The following is a 21,543-nucleotide window of genomic DNA, read 5'->3' as shown; positions in this document are numbered from 1 at the left end:
TTGGAAGTGGTGGTTGCCTTTAAAGCTTTTTTCTTGACGGTTTGAGGAGTTATCAGACTATCAATGTCCTCCAAAGAGAATTTGCTTACCGACTTGTGTGATTTCTGAGCACCTGTAAATCACAAGAAACAGATAAGTCTTCTACTTTATTTTATTTTTTATACAAGTTTAAGTCTTACTTGACATGTTGTTGTTGGAATTCAAAGAGATTTCACAAAAAGCCTCAATAAATTTGGCCTGGAAACTTTGAACTTCGGGATCTAGGGCAAGAAATCTTTTTGCTTTTTCTCTTGTACCGGGTAAATTAGCCAAGGGAGCAAAGTTATACACTTCAAAGAAAAATAAACAAGGAAAAACAGTTAAATGAAAGAATAAATTATTCTAAACCGTTTCTTTTTCAAGGATCTAGGATCCTACCCTTTTTAACCCATGTTAAAGGTAAATCAACCCCACTAGAAATGGAGCTTCGATTTACAAAAAAGAAATGATTCTTCCAGAGGAAACCATTCTGGGTTACTTTGGAAATTGGAATGCGTTGTCTAGGTTTGGATTTCAAGACGAATCGGTCTGACCCGTCGGTGGTTAGGTTGTAAAGGTATGATAACTCTTGAACACTGAACTCGATGCTTTCCTCCTCTATTAACCTCTCGATGGTACGCAAAACCCTCCAAATCATCAGCATGGCCTAAATATAAGACATTCCGGTGGTATCGAAGAAACTTTGGGTAAAAGAGAGGATGGATATGTGTAACCGATAAGTAAAGGATAGGCAGGGAAGTAGATCCAAGTCTTTGAATAGGTATCGCACCGGATCAAAGAGTCGAATGGCCGGAAAACAATTTCTGGCGGGAATAGTGGTCGGAGTTTATCAATCTCAGGATTGGTAAACTTGCAGATCTCCATGGATGGGTTGGTGATAAGGTTCTGTGATTGCATCTTCGATAACTCGGAATGGTCAGAGTGATCGGAAGGAGAAGAAGAGGCGGTAGACATTTTTTAGAATATTATTCAAAGGAAATGACAGATGAAGGATGAAGGATACCTGTTTGGCTGCCGGATTATGTGGTTATAAAAGGATTGGGATGATCGCATATATAGGCGGCTATAATTGATAAGAAGGGTTAATGATAATAACGTTTCCTGACACCAGTCTTATCGTTCTATCTTTTGCAGGGATTCAATATTTAAAATGACAGTTGTAATGCATTAACACCCGCCATTTTGGGGGCAATTGTTAGGGCATAGAATTTATGCTAAGGATCCTCTTTCCTTGTGTGACTTATGGATCATTTATCCTTGAGATATATTCCAGGTTACAAAGGATCAAGGATCCTTGGTATTATCTGTTTACTAATGATTGTGTTTGAATGGTGTTGTGATTGATAGATATAACGACTCCAGGACTTGGTCACCCTATTTAATCGTTACTGTACTTCTCCCGCACATGGTCAAAGAGATAGGAATGGGTAGGGGGAAGAGTGGCACATTTATAGGATATTTTGTTACTTTTTATTTTTGTTTATAACCGAGATTATGATCAGTTAGATTATTCATTCATCACCTCGCACACTCTAGTTAAACTGCTAATTCTCTCTAGTAGCTCACACACACGTAGATTTCATTGTATTACTGATCATATTCTCCCAACCTTGTAACCTCATTTTTTTGATTAATAAAGTGGTGATAGACAATTTTTCATCACCCAGGGTTTTGTTGCCGGGGATCCGAACAAGATAAATGGTTTTTCCTCGTAACAAATCCTTGTGTTTGCGTTTACAATCTTTACATAATCGTTATTATCATCATAGCACTAGACCTCACCTTAAAATTTGGTTACTTGATCCTTAAACGATTTTTGACCAAAACAACTACATTAATGTTTGTCTCTCGTTCTTCCACTTTTTGGATTTTTATTTGTTTAGGTAAATATATTTAGAAATGGAAGGGATATATTGTTTTTGGAGTTTTTTGAAAATGAAAGAATCATAAAATTAAAGGAAAGCAGAATGCAGACCTGGTGTTGATAAAAATATTAAATGAGGAAGTATATATTGTTACACCATGTAAGGGGAACGTTAGTGGTTAACATTGTATGTTATAAAAATAATGTTTTAGGTTATTGCATATTATATATGTATTATGGGAAAACAAGTTACACTTAGAAATTACTCATAGCTAAAGAGAATGAATGATGATTGATGACCATACCCAAGAAAGAACAGGTAAGTGACTATAAACAACATTGAAGCTATTTTTTTTATGTTGTTATTATCTAATAGAATATGACTTGTTAAGCCACATAAAGTAGCTTTCACCTAAACTTAATTTGTGTCACCTACTAATATTGAAGTAAATGCTAAGTGATCTATTTTCACATATATTATAGAGTTGGTTTCCTTATGTTGATAGACATTCTAATTTTGTTATGTTTAGTGGAATTGATATACGCTGCTTTTATCTTAGCTGGACCGAAGATGGACATAATGTTATGAGAAGAAGGGAAGGAAATAAGGGTTTCTTACTCCAACTATTGAAGAATATGCAGATGCGATTTTAAAGATTTTAAGGATGTTATCCGAGAAACATTTTGAACAAATGCGTGAAAGTAGAAATAACATTTTATATATATTTGTCTAGTTTTTATTTACGACTTAGACCATTACTGTATAAATGTAAGATGATTTATGTATATAAAATGGATTTGAGGCTTTTGGTTGCTACAATGTGTTAGTTAATACAAATGTAACTTTTGTTTAAAAAAATGTTAGTATGTTATTTGTTGTCCGTAGCTGATCGAAGAGGTTACGTGTAGTTTAGTCAATAAACTTCAATGTAATATGGCTCATTTTCTGTGGTTTGTATAGCGAATGGGGTTCATTCGGTAGACGAACTAGCCTGTTCGTTAAGTTAGAAGCTCATACGCTAAGGATATTTAGCGTATGAGGCTTATTCGTTAAAGTAAGAGCTCATTCGTTATGGGATATAACAACTGAGAGCTCATTCATGAATGGGATAACCCCATTCGTTAGTGATGTTAACGAATGGGGTATGTAGCTATAAATAGGCAGATCTTATTCATTGTGCAGAGGAGATATGTGCTTAATTTATTCATTTCGTTACCATGCCGGATTCTCTCCATAATGTATTCATCATTAACGTATGAATAAAGTATTCTTTCACGTATTGTCTGGTGTATCGTATTGGTGTATTGTGTAAGAGACTATATATTGGCTCTGATACCAGTTGTAAAACGTTATCACACGTTATACATGCATTAATCGTGACTGGTGATTTGTAGTTAAAGTATTCGACAACTATAGAAAGGGGGAGTATGTTAGTGGATGATTTGATGCCCGTAGTTGATCGAATATGCTAGGGTAGTTTAGTCAATAGGCTATAATGTAATATGGCCCATTCTCTATGGATTTTATACAGAATGGGGTCCATTCGTAAGACTAAGTAGCCTATTTGTTAAGTTAAGAGCTCATATGCTAAGGATATTTAGCGTATGAGGATCATTCGTAAAAGTAAGAGCTCATCCGTTATGGGATATAACGAATGAAAGCTCATTCGTGAATGGGATCACCCCATTCGTTAGTGATGTTAACGAATGGGGTTTATGGCTATAAATAGGCGGATCATATTCATTGGGGAGAGGAGATTCGTGATTAATGTATTCATGCTGTTACCATGCCAGATTCTCTCCATAATGTATTCATCCTTAAAGTATGAATAAAGTATTCTTTAACGTATCGTCTCGTGTATCGTATTGATGTATCGTGTTAGCAACTAGATATTGGTCGTAATTGTAATCGTTATCATACGGATATGGCATCTCAAGTGGTATCGGATCCACTGTTCGATTGATTGTCGATTAGGTGTTGTTTTAACATCAATTTACTCAGTAATAGAGTGTTAATTGTGTTAAGCTTGAGGCCGAGCTGTACGGTTTTATACGAGTATTCCGACTGGGAATACGCCATTTAATTATAACGATGTGGAAGTTGAAGGCGTGACAGCCGAGGAATACCCTGATTTGTATACTCGTAATAATACAGATGAAGGAATTCTATTCTTCACTACTGAGCATTATAAAGCGGTTGAAGAACGTTTGGGTAAGAAGAAAAAGAAGGCTAAAGTAAGTGAAGCTGGTTTTGGATCGAAGGATTAGGAGTTAACATATTCGATGGGATGTTCGAGCACAATAAGTCACTTATGAATAAACTTATTGGTGTTCTAAGATATGCTGACCATGATGATGAAAAGCAGTTGAAAGACCATGCCTCTACTTATCAGATTACGAAGTTTAAAGCCTCGGAGACGGTGAAGGGTGATGTAATCTCATGGTTATATGATTCTGAGCTGAAATTTTGTATTATCAAATGAGGGCACGACATCCAATATTTTCAACATATTGTTGATGATCTTACCTTACCGAGGTGGGATGTGCGTACACTTGCCAACAGACTGTTCTTGAATCATTATGCAAACCAGATGGTGGATTGGTTCTACAGGCATTTCTTACATGAGGTAAAACATGGGTTTAAATATTTCAAGCCACAGGTTCCAACTCGGAAATACATTGATGAGATAGCCTTGAGAACTGGTTGGATAAAATTTGTGCTTAAAGTAAAGCCGCCTCGTACGTTGAAGAGAGTTCATGTTGAGACTTTTCTCCAAAGTCTTTCCAAGAAACTTAATATGTGGTATTATGATAACCGTACTGGTGAAGATGTGATCATGTTGGGATCAGGGCTGAAGACGAAGTTTATTCGAATAATCGACCCAATGTGGTTAGTTAATTTATTTGAATCTGATAACAACACTTCAACAATCACATCAGGTGGGTCGAGATTAAAGATTATGATCTTGCAATGCAATTTCAACGTGTGGTACATGTTTTCCATGATTTGGGATTCATAGTTGTGCATATTGGAATACCAAGTGCTTCAAGTGATCATGACAAAAAGCACGAGTGGGGGGGTTTGTTAGTACACGTTTTGTTGTCTCGGATTTGTTTATAATTGTATTTGGTCTTTATAATGTAAAAGGGCATTTTGGTAAATGTACTAAGGTACATCTGTTACATGAATGAGCCATTCGTTAGAGTAGATAATAACGAATGAGCTCATGCGTGATTATTTTAGTCTATTCGTTAGAGCTGTTAACGAATGAGGACAACAAATGGTTTATTTGTTTGTCTTAAAGTATAGACTAGCGTATGAGGACGAATGAAGCTCGTTCGTTATGATCTGTATAATGAATGGCTTCATCGTCTATATATAGTATGTAAAGTATTGTTAATGTAAGCAGTTATCGTTATTATTTGTAAACACCTCGTTATGCTACCCAAATCCTCTCACACACAACAACCTAAAGTAATTCAACATAAACCTAATCGTATAATCATATCAAGTGACTTGATCTTGATCGTAATTGTAATCATAATCATACGGATATGGTTTCTCAGTTGTAACCCACTTTTTACATTAAAAAATTGAGGCACTGGATAGTTTTCCCCTACCGAGGTTTTTTTTCTAAAGATCCTTACCTGGATCCTGGGTTTTCCTCGCTAGATCGTTGTGTTCACATTTACTTTTACCGTAATTACTTAGCTTGTTATTTAGAAACACACTACCTCACTTAACGAAATTGTTCAATTATTGCTTTGGTGATTTTTGACCAAAACAGTGGTGAGGATCCAGAATGTTTTCATCACCGAGAGTCGTCTTTCTTGTAGGTTTGGTTTCTTTCTCGGATATGGATTTTTAGCATTTCTTAAGGTGTAGAGTAGGAGGTACCACATATATCTGATCCTCCTGATATAAGGTTAACTATTCTTACATCCGGAGGAGGAGATTGTGCCCTTTTCGGTGGGGTTGTTTTCCTCTTACATTTTATTCCCTTTGTTTCCCAGGAGATCCTTCAAGTATCCTTTTCTCAAAGGTGGCTTATTTCTTTTCTCAAAGCGATGCAATTTTTAGTTGTGGGGAAAATGTCTTCATGATAAGCACACCACTTGGATTGATCCTTCCAGGATGTCGTTTGATTGTTTTTCCTCGACCATCGAGCCTTTTCTTCAAGATACTGCATAGCAAACATTAGTCCAGATGTATCAACAGAAAAACAATAATCGCTTATCCTTGGATATACTTCTTTTTCATTGTCTTCATCCTCCACAGAGTTAATTTTATGGTTGTTAGGTTTAGTGTAAGGCTTGGATTTGTATGATGGTCGGGATGATGGTTCTGATTTTCAGTTAGGATGATCATAGCTGGGTGCCGAAGCATTGATCCTCTCTTAGATCCTTTGATCGTTTTCCAACCTAATGAATCGTAGAGCTCGGTTTCTGACTTCATCCAGGTTTCTACAAGGACTCATCACAATATCCTCGTAAAACGGATAACCATTCTTCAATCCCATCTTGAAAACTTGGACTGTTGTATCCATGTCAATATTTGGGATGTCCAATGTTTCGCTTCTTAACCTGCCAACATAATATCTAAGATATTCTTCATGCTTTTGGGTGATCCTGTATAAATAATAAATAAATATCTCAAATGACCTGCTACAAGAAAATTGGTTATTAAATAAATTAACTAAATGTGCAAAAGAAGTAATAGAATTAGGAGGGGCCCCAAATAGCCTTTTTAAGGTTAATCTTGTAAGGGTTGATCCAAAACCCTTGCATAAGCATGCTTCCTTTAAATCAACTGAGATGGGTATGATCTCCATCCTTTCTATATATTGAGCCACATGTTCTTCAGGATTCGTCGTTCCATCATAAAGCTTCATGTTGGGGTTTTGGAAGCGTTTCGGGATTTCAACATCACATATTGGTAATGCAAACCTCAAAACCTTCGTACTTGTAGCAGTCATCTCTAGTATAGGTTGAACTACGTCGGGTATGCTGGAAATCATGTTCTTTAACTTTTGTACTTCTTTAACCATCATAGGACTTATCCATGTATCCTGCAAAAATCCAGCTTTGTTAGAATTTAAAAATAGATCTTGATGGGTGTTACCGGTTTTAGGATCCTAGTGTGATAATCCTGGGGTCCTTTTAGGGATCTTTGTTTTTGTGATCAAGGTTGATGATTCATGATTCTGAATTTCAAGCGAAGGATTCATTGGAATGAAACCCTCAATGCTCTTCCCTCGGGATCCTAATATGTCGAACTCTTCATTGCCTTTGCCCTTGGATCCTGAGGCTTCAAGGTTTAGCATCCTAGGTTGCGGGGTAGCTATTGGCTTTGCTGCTTTAGTTTTTCTGATCTCAGTTTCTATATTTCTTCCAAGAATAATTTGTTGCCTTTTTGTTGCTCTGCCATTTTCTTCCGGACTTGAGTGAACAAAGTAAGAATATCATTATTTGAAATTATGATAGGATCCTCAACTCGAGTAAATAACGGGTAAGGCAAGCTAGCAGATGCATTCTTTGCGGAGTTATCTGGCCTTGTTGGGGGTGGTGGCATCAATGGAAAGGAATGGCTCAAACCCGCACTTGAAGATTGAGTTGACGGGTACGTTAACTTGTTTTAACACGATGATCGCTTCGGATAAGATGCCATTGGTGATGATTAAAAGGTAGTGATTGATCAGAAAATTGAGGAACCAAACGTGCAAAGCACTACTTACTACATGGTGGGCACCAAGCTGTTTTGGCAAAAAATTACACAAGGATAATCAAGTAACCAAACTTTGATTGTGAGGGATGATGCTTGATGGTGTAAATGAAATAATAAGTGAATTATGCAAGTGACAAAGCTATGTAGCGAGGAAAAACACTTGATCCTTGACGGATCTCCAACAAAAAACCTCAGGAGGGGAAAACTATCCCACTGCCTCAATTATATTAATAAAAATAAGTGATTACAAGGTTGGAAGTTACTATGATCATTGCTATGAGTACAAATAAGTGTTTAGGGTGTGTGTAATTTGTGTCCTATGAAATCATGCTCCTTCTATTTATAGTTGCAATAACTATAACTACTAATAACAAGCATTGATTGTCCCAGCGAGGATCATGGGACCGTTACAGATTGCATATCCTTATCATTAACCGATTGTAAATGCCGCCAACATCTCGTATATTTAATGGTTGACCAAGCCTTCATCGACCAAGTCATGGGTGAAAGGATAATGTCAATAAATAACGATAATTACTGAGGATATTGTCTTCTGTCTCTGATCCTAATGCGCTGCGAGGATCCTTATGAGGATTCTTCCTGTCAGGATCCTTAGATTTTTACCCATAACATCAACCATGTCATGATTTCTCATGTAATTTGGTTTCAATGGAATAAATTTTTATGTCTCATTTGTCTTATGTTAAATTCCCATCTGCATGATAACAAAAGATGTGAAAGTGTATGGTATTATCTAGTTTTATATTATAAATATTTCTATCCAGATATTGATAACAAATAATATGAGTGTTTAAGGTAAGCGTGACTTTATGTTAACTTTGAAAATCTCACAACTGTCATATTGTAGCTTAAGTATTGATACTGGATTTTGAATAATCTCCTGAATTTTGTACGGTATCATAAATTGTAACTAGAAGATAATAATTATGGTTTTAAAAGCCTTAAAATTTAATTTATCACTAACCCTCATGTTAGTTATTTGTTGATTTTTTGTAAGGAAATATATAGAACTAGACTCAACCTATCATGTGTTATTTGGAATATTATGATTAGCAGTCTTAAATATCATTAATATGCTACCTATTTTAGCCGGTGTTGTTTAAAGTTATGGATACTCTCGTTGCTTATGCTTAGTCTAGTGGCATATTTATGTAGTGAGACTTCTCCTTGGAGAACCTAAAGCGTAATGTAATACTTGTATTTTGTCCATGAACTTTATGTAACATCTTACTTTCGGTTATAATAATAAATGAAATTTCGTTTATTCAATAATGTGTCGTGTATCGGTTTAGATAATAAATTCTAAGAGAATGGGCTTGGACTTTAGAAGATGGAATGAGAAATGGAATGGGTCTTAGGTTCATGGGCTTAAGGGAGTATAAATACCCATTAAACCCTAACCTTTCCATTTTTATTTATCTCTACACCATAGCCTACACCATCAAAAACACACACAAACACCATCTTATATCCCGAGTCAAGATCCGAAGGTGAAAGCCCGAGCTTGTTGGTGCTAGAACGTTGTGACGGACCAAACTAACATCAATACTAGATCGTGTTCGTGGATCGACTCGTTTAAGGTACGTTTACAATTAGAAATCGTTCATTTAGGTTCGGATTCGTTTAGGTAATCCTAGATCAGTATGAAAGTGATGAAAACGAATCAAACGAACAGCACGTATCTCGGAACCCATTTAGACCGATCATCACATCTCGATCCTCCACAATTAATCTTCTCACAGCAGCCACTAAAAAATCTTTTCCAATGTCCCCTCTCCAAACCCATCGATCAGCTCCTCCAGACCCGAGAGCCACACCCAACAGGCCAAAAAGTTCCTCCCATTCAATAAGCTCCTCCTCCGCAGTCGGTTGTCTTCTCCATTCCCACATCCACTCAATCAAAGAATCAATCCTTCTGACCCTCTCATTCACAACACACAGTTTATATTTTTCCAACTTAAATAACTTTGGGAATAAGTTTTTTAACGGGCCTCGTCATGCCACCAATTTTTCCAACACACAGTTTATATTTTTTCCAACTTAAATAACTTTGAGAATATAATCTAATATTATATAAATGATTATAATGACAATATATAAATAAATCTCTATACATTTCATTTTAATAATTCCTTTAAATGAGATGTTCAATTGGATTGTAGGCTTTTCTTTCGTTAACCTTGAGAGTTGATTATCAACTAATTCAAATTTGTAATTGTGAATGAAGCCGTATCAAATTGCATTAATAAGGACTTTACCTTTTCAGTAAAGCTATTGAGATACCCAAATATTTGGATATTAATTTGAGTTTTCTTACGTCAATAGTAGCAAAAGTATTACTATAAATATAAATGATGACCTCAAGTTGCAACCCTTAAATCCATGTACTTCAATTGGTTGTGACAAAGTTAAATATGATATTAGTTGTAGTGGACCTATCATAATAGTGCATTGGTGTGCTTCAAAAGATTAGCCTTCCTCTTTAATTTTTGTACTATAAAGTAAAGAAATGAGATGTTAGGTCTGATTTTGATCCTTCAGTTCTTTACTATAGTATTGAGAGGAAATTTTTAATCGCTTTAACTTTTAAAATGTGAAAGGAATGATATTAAAATTCATCATCCTTACCTTTGCAGTTAATCTAAAAAATAGTCAAATATTAAGGTGTTAATTTGATTTTGTTTTTCTCAATCGTAGCAAACATGTTACATAAAGAGAGACCATCGAGTTGCAACTCTTACATGCACCTTCAATTGGCTATGAGAAACCTTAAATTTGATATTTGTTTAGAGTACCTAACCTAAGTATGAGCTTCAAAGGATCAGCCTACCTCTTCCGTTTTATATATCATTGAAATGGGATGTTTTACCAGATTTTAAGCTTCCCTTTCTTAATATACGTTAACAATGAGAGTTGAATTTTTTAACCGGTTTAAATTTTAAATTGCGAGCAGAATCATAACAAATTGTATCATTTTTATTATTGACTTTACCTTTTCGATAAAGCCACTAATATATCCAAATATCTAGTGAAAAGTTCATTAAAATATATATGGTCGCTATAAAATAGATAACAAACATGCTACGTTTTTTTATTTTCAAAGATACTTTCTAACTATTTATGAAATAAAATGGATCAATAAAATTGTTTTGCATTATTTATATTTAATATAGAGGTAAAATTTAGTTGGAGATGAACTCTTAAACATATAAATGTAATTAACATAAATTTAACTTGTTCATTAGTTAAATGACCTATAAACGAGATGAGACATCTACTTCGAATTAGAAAAGTTGGTGCATGTTTGATTTTATTAATTTTCCTTTGTAAGCATGTGTGGTTACTGTGCATATGTATCTTCGTTTTGTTTCTTTCCTTTTGTATGTTCCATGAGCTCTCAGCTGTTTGGAGGTTCTCGTTTTGGTTTTAATATATTCAATCTTTAAAAAAAAGTTAATAAATAAAGCCTTAGCCACTAATATATTCATATATACCATTCTTCATTCTTTATTTTATGTCACATTATCGTCATCTCAATTTATGTTATACATATCATTCTTTATTCATATTTTTTTTGTAATTTAATTTAAATACTAAAAATAAAAATAAAGAGCCTAAACTAATAGAAATCTATCATCTTAGCTCATGGAATAGAATAGTTCGCCCGAGCCATTCTCACCACAAAAAGTTGAGGGAGAGAGTGAATAAGTGTGGCGTTCCTCTCAGCATTCTTTGCCACATCACCTTCCGCTACCACATGGTCTTAGAGGTTGTATTATTGTGTTGACAAGAATCCAAGATTAGACAAGTTTTGATACAGAAAATCTATGATAAATTGATAAGGCTATGTCTATTGACACACCTTTTATCTATTTACACACTTTTAATATGGTCCATATTAATCAATATGGGTCATATTACTCAACACCAAAGCAACAAAATATGTTCCATATTAACTAATATGGAGCATATTGAGGGTGTGTAAATAGATAAAGGGTGTGCCAATATCACTATCATCTTAGGCAAATTCCAAAATGACGAAACTACCCTTTGATAGATCCTAGAAATCCACGTATGCGGGGAACTGTGTTCGCGATCCACTGATACAAAGATGTCCCCTGTTCTCACTTTAATTACCAACCATATATTTAGATTTTTGAAAATTACCAAGTATCTTAATAAAAATAATGCATTAATAGTTAGTTTTCATGAAAAGTATGTTATTCAAGTTTGTTTCCAAAAGGTATATTAATATGTTATGTATTTATCAATTAAGACCCTATAAAATTTATTATTATTCATGACTGTAGCATGGTTTATATAAAACTATTTTACAAGTTTTCATGATTTTTTAAAGTTAAAAAAGTATAACAATATCATACTCAAACTAAAGAAAATAAAATACTAGTTTTTATAATGTAATTTGTTTAAAAAATTATTAACGTGTGAAAAAGTTACGGCTCCTAAAAAAGTCGTGGGGTAGTTAGTTTTGAATAAGGGTTAAATGTGTAACAAATATATAAATTAACAAAAGTCGATAGAAGTTCAAATACCAAACTTGTAAATTAAAATGCAAAAGCTTGTAGCTAGCTTTTTATCAAATGCTAGTAATAGTAGCGTTCAAATTTGAAGATTTTTCTACCAACATAAAAGCTTGAAGCTACTTTAACCAAACAAAGTTCTTTATTGAATATGAGCTTTTCTTGAAAGCTTGAAGCTAGAAGTTCTTAAAAGTTCATTGTCAAACATACCATATACTCATTAAACAACATGTTACTAATGTATTTCGTTTCTTTTGGGAGCATGTCTAGACTTAGGGTTAGGGTCAGACACATTTGCGCGTGTTGTAAACATAGGTCTAGACGGTCGAGTACTCGACGAGTAAATCCCGTCTAGGCCAAGTAGTCGGCGAGTAATTTCAAATTACTTCCTGACTATGCCGAGTACTCTTACTTCTCGGTCGCCCTACCTGGTAACGCCTATCAACTTCTGCAATCATGATTGTAACCGAAGTTTATATGTTTGAGTTAGTTTACAAAATTTCATATGGAATCGACGAAGACAATTACCTAAATGGATCATGTCTATTTGATTTGTGAGTTCACATACTGAACAATTGAACCGTTTTGTTTTACATTTATTTTTTAGATGTGTAACTATTATATTTTAAAATTAAAAAGTAAAAGAGAAATAAGAATCAAATTGTATAAGTTTAGGGAAACTATTATATATACATTTGTATGTTTTTGTTATAAGTTCTTATAAGTTCATAGGTTATACGGATCGTCCTTTCATTGGAAAACTCATATCATGTCACCCCACGAAAACCTGTTTAATATCTGAGTTCATGTGTCTGATATGATTTTCAGGTTTATTTGTCAATCCGAAAATACCGCACCTTTTACATTCGATCTAGAAAAGGCTATTGCTCAAGTTTGGTTCTGAAATAAAAAGGAAATTATATATATATATCAAAAACTAACATTTTCTCTCTCTCACATATTACTATTCATGAAAATCACCTATGTATTTAAGCCACGTGTGTATGTAATTATCTCACTTAGTTCTTTTTTTTTTTAAATTTGTAGATGGTAGTTTAGACTTTAGACTTTAGAGAGTCTAGCTTACGACAGGTGTGGCAAACCACAACTCCTCTCTACTTCTGTACAAGCCCATCACCTCCTCCCTCTCGCGCAACCCCGCCGCCACCACCACAACTCCACGCGATTATCGAGGTCGCTAACTTAGACGCCGCTCGGTTACCATCGCCAGTTACCAACGAAACCCTTGATCTGATTCTTTAGCCGCCACCGCCATCATACGTTTGGTGGTCGTGGTTGTCTGAAACGACGGACGGTTCGCCGGAAGAAGTCGCGTTGTCTGTGGAGTTAAAGCAGATATCACATCCTTTCTTTTTGAATTTCAAATCCATTAACAAATGAAACTACCGCCTAGCCTAATAGTTTACCTATTCAGTTATCTCCATCTGTAAACAAATGAAATTAACACCTAATTTTACCATATTTAGTTGGTGAATTTCTTTAATTGCAGTGTCCATGAGGTTTCTGGGTGTTATAACTGTGCATATTTATATGAAAAATTGATACCAAGGAGCAAAGGCTGTAACCAAATGTGGTAACAATTAGAACCCATGAGGCGGGTTGTTTTGCCACAAATATGGGCTATTAGGACTACTAGACAAATATATTATCCAAGCTACACAACTTTTAGATAAAATGTGGGTAGGATAACAACTACTCTTCTGTAATTATGGTTTATGGTACTCTATACGGTAACTAATATGTATCTAGCAAACTCAAGTGCTCTTTTGTTATTATAGTATTGATGTCGAGCAACACTCATACATATGTTAACTAGGTTTAATCCGCTGCAACGCGCGGGTTGCCAACTAGTTTAATTTAATGGAAACTTAATTCAATAAACAGATGTAAACAAATTGTTTATCTTGTATGCGAGTTTTAGAAATATTATTTACTATGATATATTGTAGTTGTTTTCTTTAAGCTAATTTGCTTTTAAAGCATAATGATTAAGTAATCTATTTGTTAATTTTTTAATCATAATAACATGAACCCCCAAAAACATTTGTTACAATCTCAAAGTTATTAAAAAGTTCCCGAGGGAAATGTCTAGGAATTTATATAGTTGAGCAATATTCTAATTGTCGGTCTTCTGAATCATGTATATTATGCAAGCTCTTACATCCCTATGATGTATTATAATCTTACTACATCAATATTAAAATGAATGATAATTACCAATTTTAAGTAATGAAAAAAATTCAAGAAATATATCGTATGAACTTTCATTTTAGTACGGAATGACTTTCTAAAAGTTGTTTTCACTTGACTGAATAACTTAAGATTATAAAACTGTTTCAACAAACTCTTTAACTAAGTTAATAGATGTAATGATGTAAAAACTAAAAAGCACAGTTTCCTTTATTTTTATCTAGTTCAACAAACCTTTTAACTAAAAGCACAGCCTAACTATATGGATTACATTAAACCACAAAAGAAAATAAAAAGAGCCAAGTTTTATAAACATTATACAAGAGTTTTCTGATTTAAAGCATGAGCATTATACACCAAACACACCTCTCCATATAGTTTACAAACATTAAATTCCAAGTCACAAAGAGACATTAAAGAAATGAAGAAGAGGTAAAAGAGACATCCCTCATGGAGATGAACCAACACCACCAAATCAACACCAATGCCATGTCTATTACATGTGCGTTTGACTTCTTTCTAATGGCACCTACTTAAAACTAATCATGTTGGCTCCTAGTGATTGGAGTTAAGGTTATATTTGAAGTCAGTTTACATGACCATGCCACGATTATCTTCTCAGGCTCAATCTCTTAGATAACCCAGGAGTAGGGGCCACCCTGAAGGTTGAAAAAAAGTCTTTGCTTTCTCTCTTAAACGTGTCACATTTTATGTCACTTAGTGTAGAGGTACTCAACCCACAGACCCCCGAGTACCCGACCCAATCCACAAATTCTGTTACACCTACATTGCAAGGAAGGTCCACTCAAGTTAGCCAATATAATTCAACATGTCACCATCATAAACGGTTACACCGTTTACACATGCCCACCGCCATGTGATAATATCATTAACCCTAACTCATCCGCCATAAATACTCCAAGGCAAAGTAAAATAAGGCATTCAATAAGTAACCCTCAGGTACTTTACCTTCATTTTGCCCAGACAAAGGAAAATACTGATTCTCACACCAGATGACAGTCATTAAAAGAACCCATTTCTAGTGTGGTTAACAGCGTTTGTCTTGTTGACTGACGAGCATGATCCAGTTGCAATCCGTTAGTAATTTGTTAGGAAGACTATTTGTTATAGTTAATAGTAGAGTCCAATATGTGTTCTGGTAACTCCTTTTTAACCTAGGTCTATGTTTGACGGTTCTGTTCTCGGGCTGAATCTTAAAAAGGCCCGCAAATAATATTTACCATTTTGATAGTAAAGTTTATAAGCGTCATAGATCTAAGACCAGGCCGCTCATTTACCTTCTTTTATTTATTTATTATACATACAAAAACAATACTTGTAACCCTCAATTTACTACAAAATAAACATGTATGAGTAATAAAAAAGTGCAAAGATGAAAGATGCACTTGTCTAAAGTTTCTAATGACTGCACTATAAGACATCATCATCAAGAAAAAATGTAGATAGAGATGATATAAAGAACATGAAAGCTATCTATAAAGTAAAGCCCCAAGAAACACAATTATATTGGCAAAAATGTGTCACGTAACTGTCACGATTCACTTGTCGTGCTTCGTGTTTCAACATTCCATTCGCTTTTTGGGATTTCACCGGAATTAGCAATGACTACTTTTTTACGAGGTTTGCCACTATAAGTACCTGCACTTCCTTCTATGGTATACACATTATCCATCCCTTCTATCACTTTGCCAAACACAACATGTTCTCCATCCAACCTGGAAAAAGAAATCAACGTCAAAATGGAAATGTAGATATTAACTGTTCTTGAAGGCCGATTTTCCTGGTAATTTACAGTACACTTGGGGTGTAAACGAGCCGAGCCGAGCCACTCGTAAGCAACTCAAGATCGTCTCGCTAGAAGCTTGAATTGAATCAAGCCAGGCTTAAATGAGCTCAAGCTCAAGCTCAAGCCTAATAATAAGCTTGTTTTAAAAAAACGAGCCCAAGCCCGAGCTTCACGTATCAAGCTAGATTAGGATCACAAACATAAACGTTCCTATTATTATATGACAGTTATTTAATATATTTAATATATATTTACATAATAATAATTAATACATGATGAAGTAACAGTAATGTAATAATATATATTATCTTAAAATATAAAATATAACTATAAACACATATAAAAATAATTATGAATGTATATACATAAAATAAAATAATAAACGAGCTGAGCTCGACTTTTAGAAGTTACAAATCAGCTCGTTTACACCCTTGATTAGAGTAAGGTCTTGTCGATATTACAACAATCTGCTTTTTGGGATGGGAAAAGGAAAAAAACCCAACCCGAAATCCACATTTGGGACCAATGCGTACGAGATTAGTTTAAAAAAAATCACGGGTTTGAAACAGGTATGGTATTGTAGATGATACCTGCCTGATAACCCGGACACATTTACCCGCAATGTAACCGAACATATTATTATATTATATGATCTTAAAAAATATAATAAATAGTGTTGAAATTAATTATAGAACTGTCAGAAGTGTAGTTGAGTGTTTGATATTTCAAGTCAGTTTTTAAGGTGAGTTTTAAACTGGTTTTTGGGTATGGGCATCCCAACAGGTAAACTTTTAACCAATAATGACCAGAAATTAATATAAGACAAGTACGAGACCATGTATGGGACTGGAATAACCAAAACCCGTTCCATACACGGCTCATTGCCAATTTACTTGATGGTATTAATTTGGCCACAAACTCTTACTTTTTAGGCATTCAAAATATACAGAAGCTCTTTTTTAAAGAATCTGTCAGCACATAGCATAAATTATTTTTTGACTAATACTAAAATGTCCTAATACCTCTAATGGTTTACAATTTTAATGGGATGGATCAATTATGCCTTAAGAATCAACAGAGTTGACCTGAACTTCCATTGCATGAAGTTTCGTCAACCGGATTAATTTACTTGCACCACATCACTTTTAACAAATTGCTAAAAGCAGGAACTAGAAGTGGCGATATCAAACCACTTATGTAAAAACATGTGAACTCGGATACAAGCTCAAAATACTTACCAGTAGGCCTTAACTGTGGTGATAAAGAACTGTGAGCCATTGGAATCTGGTCCTGAATTCACCATAGCCACCATACCTGCAAAAAAAGCATAGCTTCAGAACAATCTAACATAAAGCATTCAAAAGGGAAAAAATGTAGAGAACAGTAATAATTAAGAAAAAAAAAAGTCAAAAACCTGGATGTGACTGCTTAATTTTGAAATTTTCATCATGAAATGTTCCACCATATATGGATACATTCCCACGCCCATCATGATAGATAATATCTCCACCTTGAATCATAAAACCCGGTATTATACGATGGAATGGTGTCCCTTTATAATGTAGCAGTTTACCACTTGCACTTTTTCCCAATTCTCCTGGTAAAAACAAAAGGTTAGAAAAAGTGAATACAAAAAAATAACTTTCTATATATATAGTGTTTGAACATGAATTTAACTTTATTATTGGGACTTGAAGTCACAATGTTTTCAGTATTTTGTGAAAATGTTTACAATTAAAAAACAAAACGTTGCAGTATGAAAATCAATTTTCAAGATAAAGGGCCATATGTATAAAAGAGTTGCCAACTTTAGTCGTTATGTTTTGGGTTACAGATTTATGTTTGGCCTGAAACAACCATCAAAGTTTAAACATTTTGAATTAAGGCAATCACTAAGATAAACCAGTTTGGTTATTCTTAAATTAATCTTTTAAGAAGTTGGTTACTTTAAATCAAACTAATAGCAACTTTGACGGTTTTCTGCATAGATAAAATATTATAAATCTAACAGAAGTTGGAACCAAAGTTACCTGTGCAGAGGGCACGGAAATTTTCTGCAAAGATGAAAACAATGAAGAATAAATTAGTATGATTAATATTTTAGGTCAAGAAAAAGAAGCAAAATGACCATTAACATTACAAAAGGATAAAATAAGATTAAAAGCTTACCCACAGTTTTTGGCACAACATCACCATACAACCCGATAACGATTCTTCCTACAGTATAAGTATATAAGGTTAGAACATAACATACACGAATAAAATATAATGAAAAATGTATACGAAGGGTACATTAGTCAAAATACAACATAAACTGTATATAGACATAAAAAACAATACCTAAACGTTGCTTATCAACATCCACATCCAAGAATACTCTGTGTGTAATTTTATGCACCTCCTCCACTGTATCTTCCTCCTATATAATTAAGTCATCCGTAAAAGAAAGTTAACAAATATAATTATGTTCAATAAAGTTAAAGCGGTCGAAAATCAAATAGCGTTCAAGGGACGCTATTTGAGATATAGGTTAACGCAGTGGGATAGCAGTAATTTTAATATCATGCAAAATTTATATATAAACACACACACACACACTATGTGTATAAAACGTAAAACATATAAAATACCAACACTAATAGTAATATCAAAAGTGAAAACAGAAAATTGTCAAAAGAAACAGCCAAAACTTTTGTGAGTGTTAAAACTATGAAGCAAAAGGAGAAAGCTAGAAATTGACAATAATCCTGAAAGCAAAGAAAATAATTTATATTTCAGAAACAGGGTTAAGTTATCCTACATAGTCTTCAAAATTTAGAAAGGGTACAATGGATTGCAAATTATAACACAACGGTGACGAAAATTAACAAAAAACACAATGATCTGAACAGAAATTCTGAAACCTAGGAGTTCGACAAGATGGTCCCAATGCCGCTAGTTTGAGTTCAATTGGACTTTCTATTTTTAAAAGACTGTGTATTTTAACCCAACCCTCCAGAAACAATTCTAATTGTAAACCCTAATTTTGTATGATCATCCTACACTGAATCTAAAGACAAGTCAGGCCCTAAATAGTTAGTTTACATGGAAATATGTTCAAAGATCTCGAGAAACAATCACTAGCATATGTCACAGTGTTATTAACAAACAGATCGAAAAGTTGAACAGATTACCTGTTGAGAGAACGGTGAGAAGATAAGAAACACAATAACCAAACCGATCAAAAGCACAACAACACATCGCGGCCGTAGCAGATTCCAGATCTCTCGAGCCATTTGTGGTTTTGAATCTCATGCATTCAAACCCAATAATGAAATGAACTAAGAAGCTTCTTGTCTTGTTGGAGTGGATTACAGCATACTGAATTATTATTAATATAATAATAAACGTTTCTTATAATCCTCCTCCGGTGTTGGTGCTGAACCCAACTGATCAGAATATTGAGAACTGATTGATTTGTTTGTCGTTTCGGTTCGTGTATTTATTATTAATTATATAAGTTATTGAATCTGGATCGTATCCACCGGAGATATCATATGTTTGTTCACACTACACACCCACAAGGTGTTTGATAAAATGTCCACAGAGTCAGAATACGGATACCCGAAACAACGCTTATACGATTTCGTTAAAACAAGCCCAAATTGAATTTTATATTCTATAACTGTTTTGGGTCAGTGGCAAAACATATCTGGTATCCAAAATTTATTCCATGCCAAAAACGACCCGAGCCCGTTAAATGAGACGACGGAGTTCGGTTGAAGGAACAGGGTTCGAACCCCCTATCTGGTTTCAAAGCGTTCGGTATTCGGTTTTTGCTTCATTTTTGCTATTCTCTTTTAGAGTTAATAAATTCTTATTTTCATCATAGTGAATAGTGATGATGTTATTAGGAAAATGGAAAACTTTATGTAATTGTAAAAAACCTTTTAGTATTGTACCAATTAGGTTATTTGACTTTTTTTTTATTTTTATCTTAGTTAAGTTACTCAAATAAATGCAAGAAAAATGGCTAAGATGAACTCATATCTTAACCTACTGGAAATGAACTGGCAATTAAGAACAAAAGGCTAAAAAATATGTTATACTCAAATATGTTATTTTTCATCTTCTATAATGTATTTTAGTTACATTTTAATTGTAATATATAATGTCTTGTTTTGGTTTGTCTATGTATCCAAAAGTAATCAAAGTATCTATTTGTAATAAATTCAAAAAATGTACTAAAGTTGTGTAATTGAACAAACCACATGTATGAAAATGACACTTAGCTCAAATGATAAAATAAACGAAATTAGCGATTTACCCCTAACTTAACAAAAAAATAGACGAGGTTAGAAAATGTATTAAAATGGCAAGTTTAGAAAAATGGGGTAGCCAGTTGTAATGAATTCAAAAACGGTACTAAAATGACACTTAACTCTTAAAAAAATGGATATTGGTTTTTAATACTCCCAACTTTTACCCACTACTCACAGCTTTCATCATATATGTTTCTAACACTCACAAACTTAACGGACCATAACCCAGTTAGTTTTCTTGTTGATGTGGACCATTTTTTTTCACATATGATATGCTCATGTGGTATATATCTCCTTTTTTATTATTAATAAAAAAACCTTTTACCATGTTTATACAAATCCCTAATGCACTCCCACCTTATTTCCAACCTCAAGAACCCTAATTCTTTATCTAATATATTATAAACGAATCTTCTTCATCCACCTTATTATACCAATCTATAATAAATCAACCTTCTTCATCCACCTTTACCTACCCCTAAATTTACCGATGTTAATGACATCACTCCTAAATTCTGATTGCCGGATGTACGAATCAAAGACTTTGCATCGAAGGCCAAATCCTTCTAGTGGATCTCTCTCGTCTTTGAATTCAAAGTGTCGAAGCTTAATTAAAGTTGGAGAAAGCGAAGAAAGGATATATTGAGTTGAGTAGGAAGAACTTATCGGAACATGATGAGTAGATATGTGAAGAGAGTTGTAGTAAAAATAAGCTAGTGCACTCGATTGTATTACAATTGTTGCAAATGTGGTCGGTGGTTGCAAGTGGGTGGAGGTGGCTGGTGGTTTTAGATGGGTGGGAGTGGGAGGTAGTTGGTGTTGTGGGTGGGTGGTAGTGCTGAAGGTTTGAAGTGGTGATTATGGAGAATGTTAAGGTTTTATGTATAAATAAGAGGATGATGTTGTGGTATAGGTCCCACAAATATGTTTTTTTATTATTAAATTAATGTCACGCCAGCTCGGAAGCTAGTTGAGTTAGGATTCGTTAAGTTCGGAAGCGCTAGAAACAAATAGGGTGAAAGTTGAGAATTCTG

The 21,543-nt window shown here is 34.2% G+C and overlaps 2 protein-coding genes across 2 annotated transcripts; both read right to left on the bottom strand.

Moving 5' to 3' along the window:
* Positions 1 to 6,300: 6,300 nt before the first annotated feature.
* On the bottom strand, positions 6,301 to 6,951 carry LOC143587816 (uncharacterized). Its single transcript, XM_077068995.1, has one exon. It carries the CDS (start codon positions 6,949 to 6,951, stop codon positions 6,301 to 6,303), a length of 651 nt encoding a protein of 216 aa, XP_076925110.1.
* Positions 6,952 to 15,737: 8,786 nt separating this feature from the next.
* LOC143587817 (peptidyl-prolyl cis-trans isomerase CYP21-1-like) lies at positions 15,738 to 19,691 on the bottom strand. The gene is made up of 7 exons (XM_077068996.1): positions 19,382 to 19,691; positions 18,549 to 18,627; positions 18,378 to 18,425; positions 18,239 to 18,262; positions 17,623 to 17,805; positions 17,447 to 17,522; positions 15,738 to 16,137 (listed from the first exon to the last, which is right to left on the bottom strand). Exons 1-7 carry the CDS (start codon positions 19,481 to 19,483, stop codon positions 15,954 to 15,956), a joined length of 696 nt encoding a protein of 231 aa, XP_076925111.1. The 5' UTR covers positions 19,484 to 19,691; the 3' UTR covers positions 15,738 to 15,953.
* Between the last annotated feature and the right edge of the window lie 1,852 nt (positions 19,692 to 21,543).

This window comes from Bidens hawaiensis, unplaced genomic scaffold, assembly GCF_021521415.1.
Source record: "Bidens hawaiensis isolate Kalapana, Puna unplaced genomic scaffold, B.hawaiensis_p1.1 tig00035896_1, whole genome shotgun sequence".
NCBI classification, from domain to species: domain Eukaryota; kingdom Viridiplantae; phylum Streptophyta; class Magnoliopsida; order Asterales; family Asteraceae; genus Bidens; species Bidens hawaiensis.
The sequence above is the reverse complement of the archived record's forward strand: the minus strand, read 5'-3'. Positions and strand labels throughout refer to the sequence as shown.

Excerpts from the sequence above, each read along its gene's own strand:
- LOC143587817 (XM_077068996.1), bottom strand. The coding sequence starts at position 19,483 with ATGGCTCGAGAGATCTGGAATCTGCTACGGCCGCGATGTGTTGTTGTG. Across the intron at positions 17,806-18,238 it reads TTTCCGTGCCCTCTGCACAG|GAGAATTGGGAAAAAGTGCA; the intron begins GTAACTTTGGTT and ends TGTTTTTACCAG. Across the intron at positions 16,138-17,446 it reads ACCACAGTTAAGGCCTACTG|GTTGGATGGAGAACATGTTG; the intron begins GTAAGTATTTTG and ends TTCTTTTTCCAG.
- LOC143587816 (XM_077068995.1), bottom strand. The coding sequence starts at position 6,951 with ATGGTTAAAGAAGTACAAAAGTTAAAGAACATGATTTCCAGCATACCC.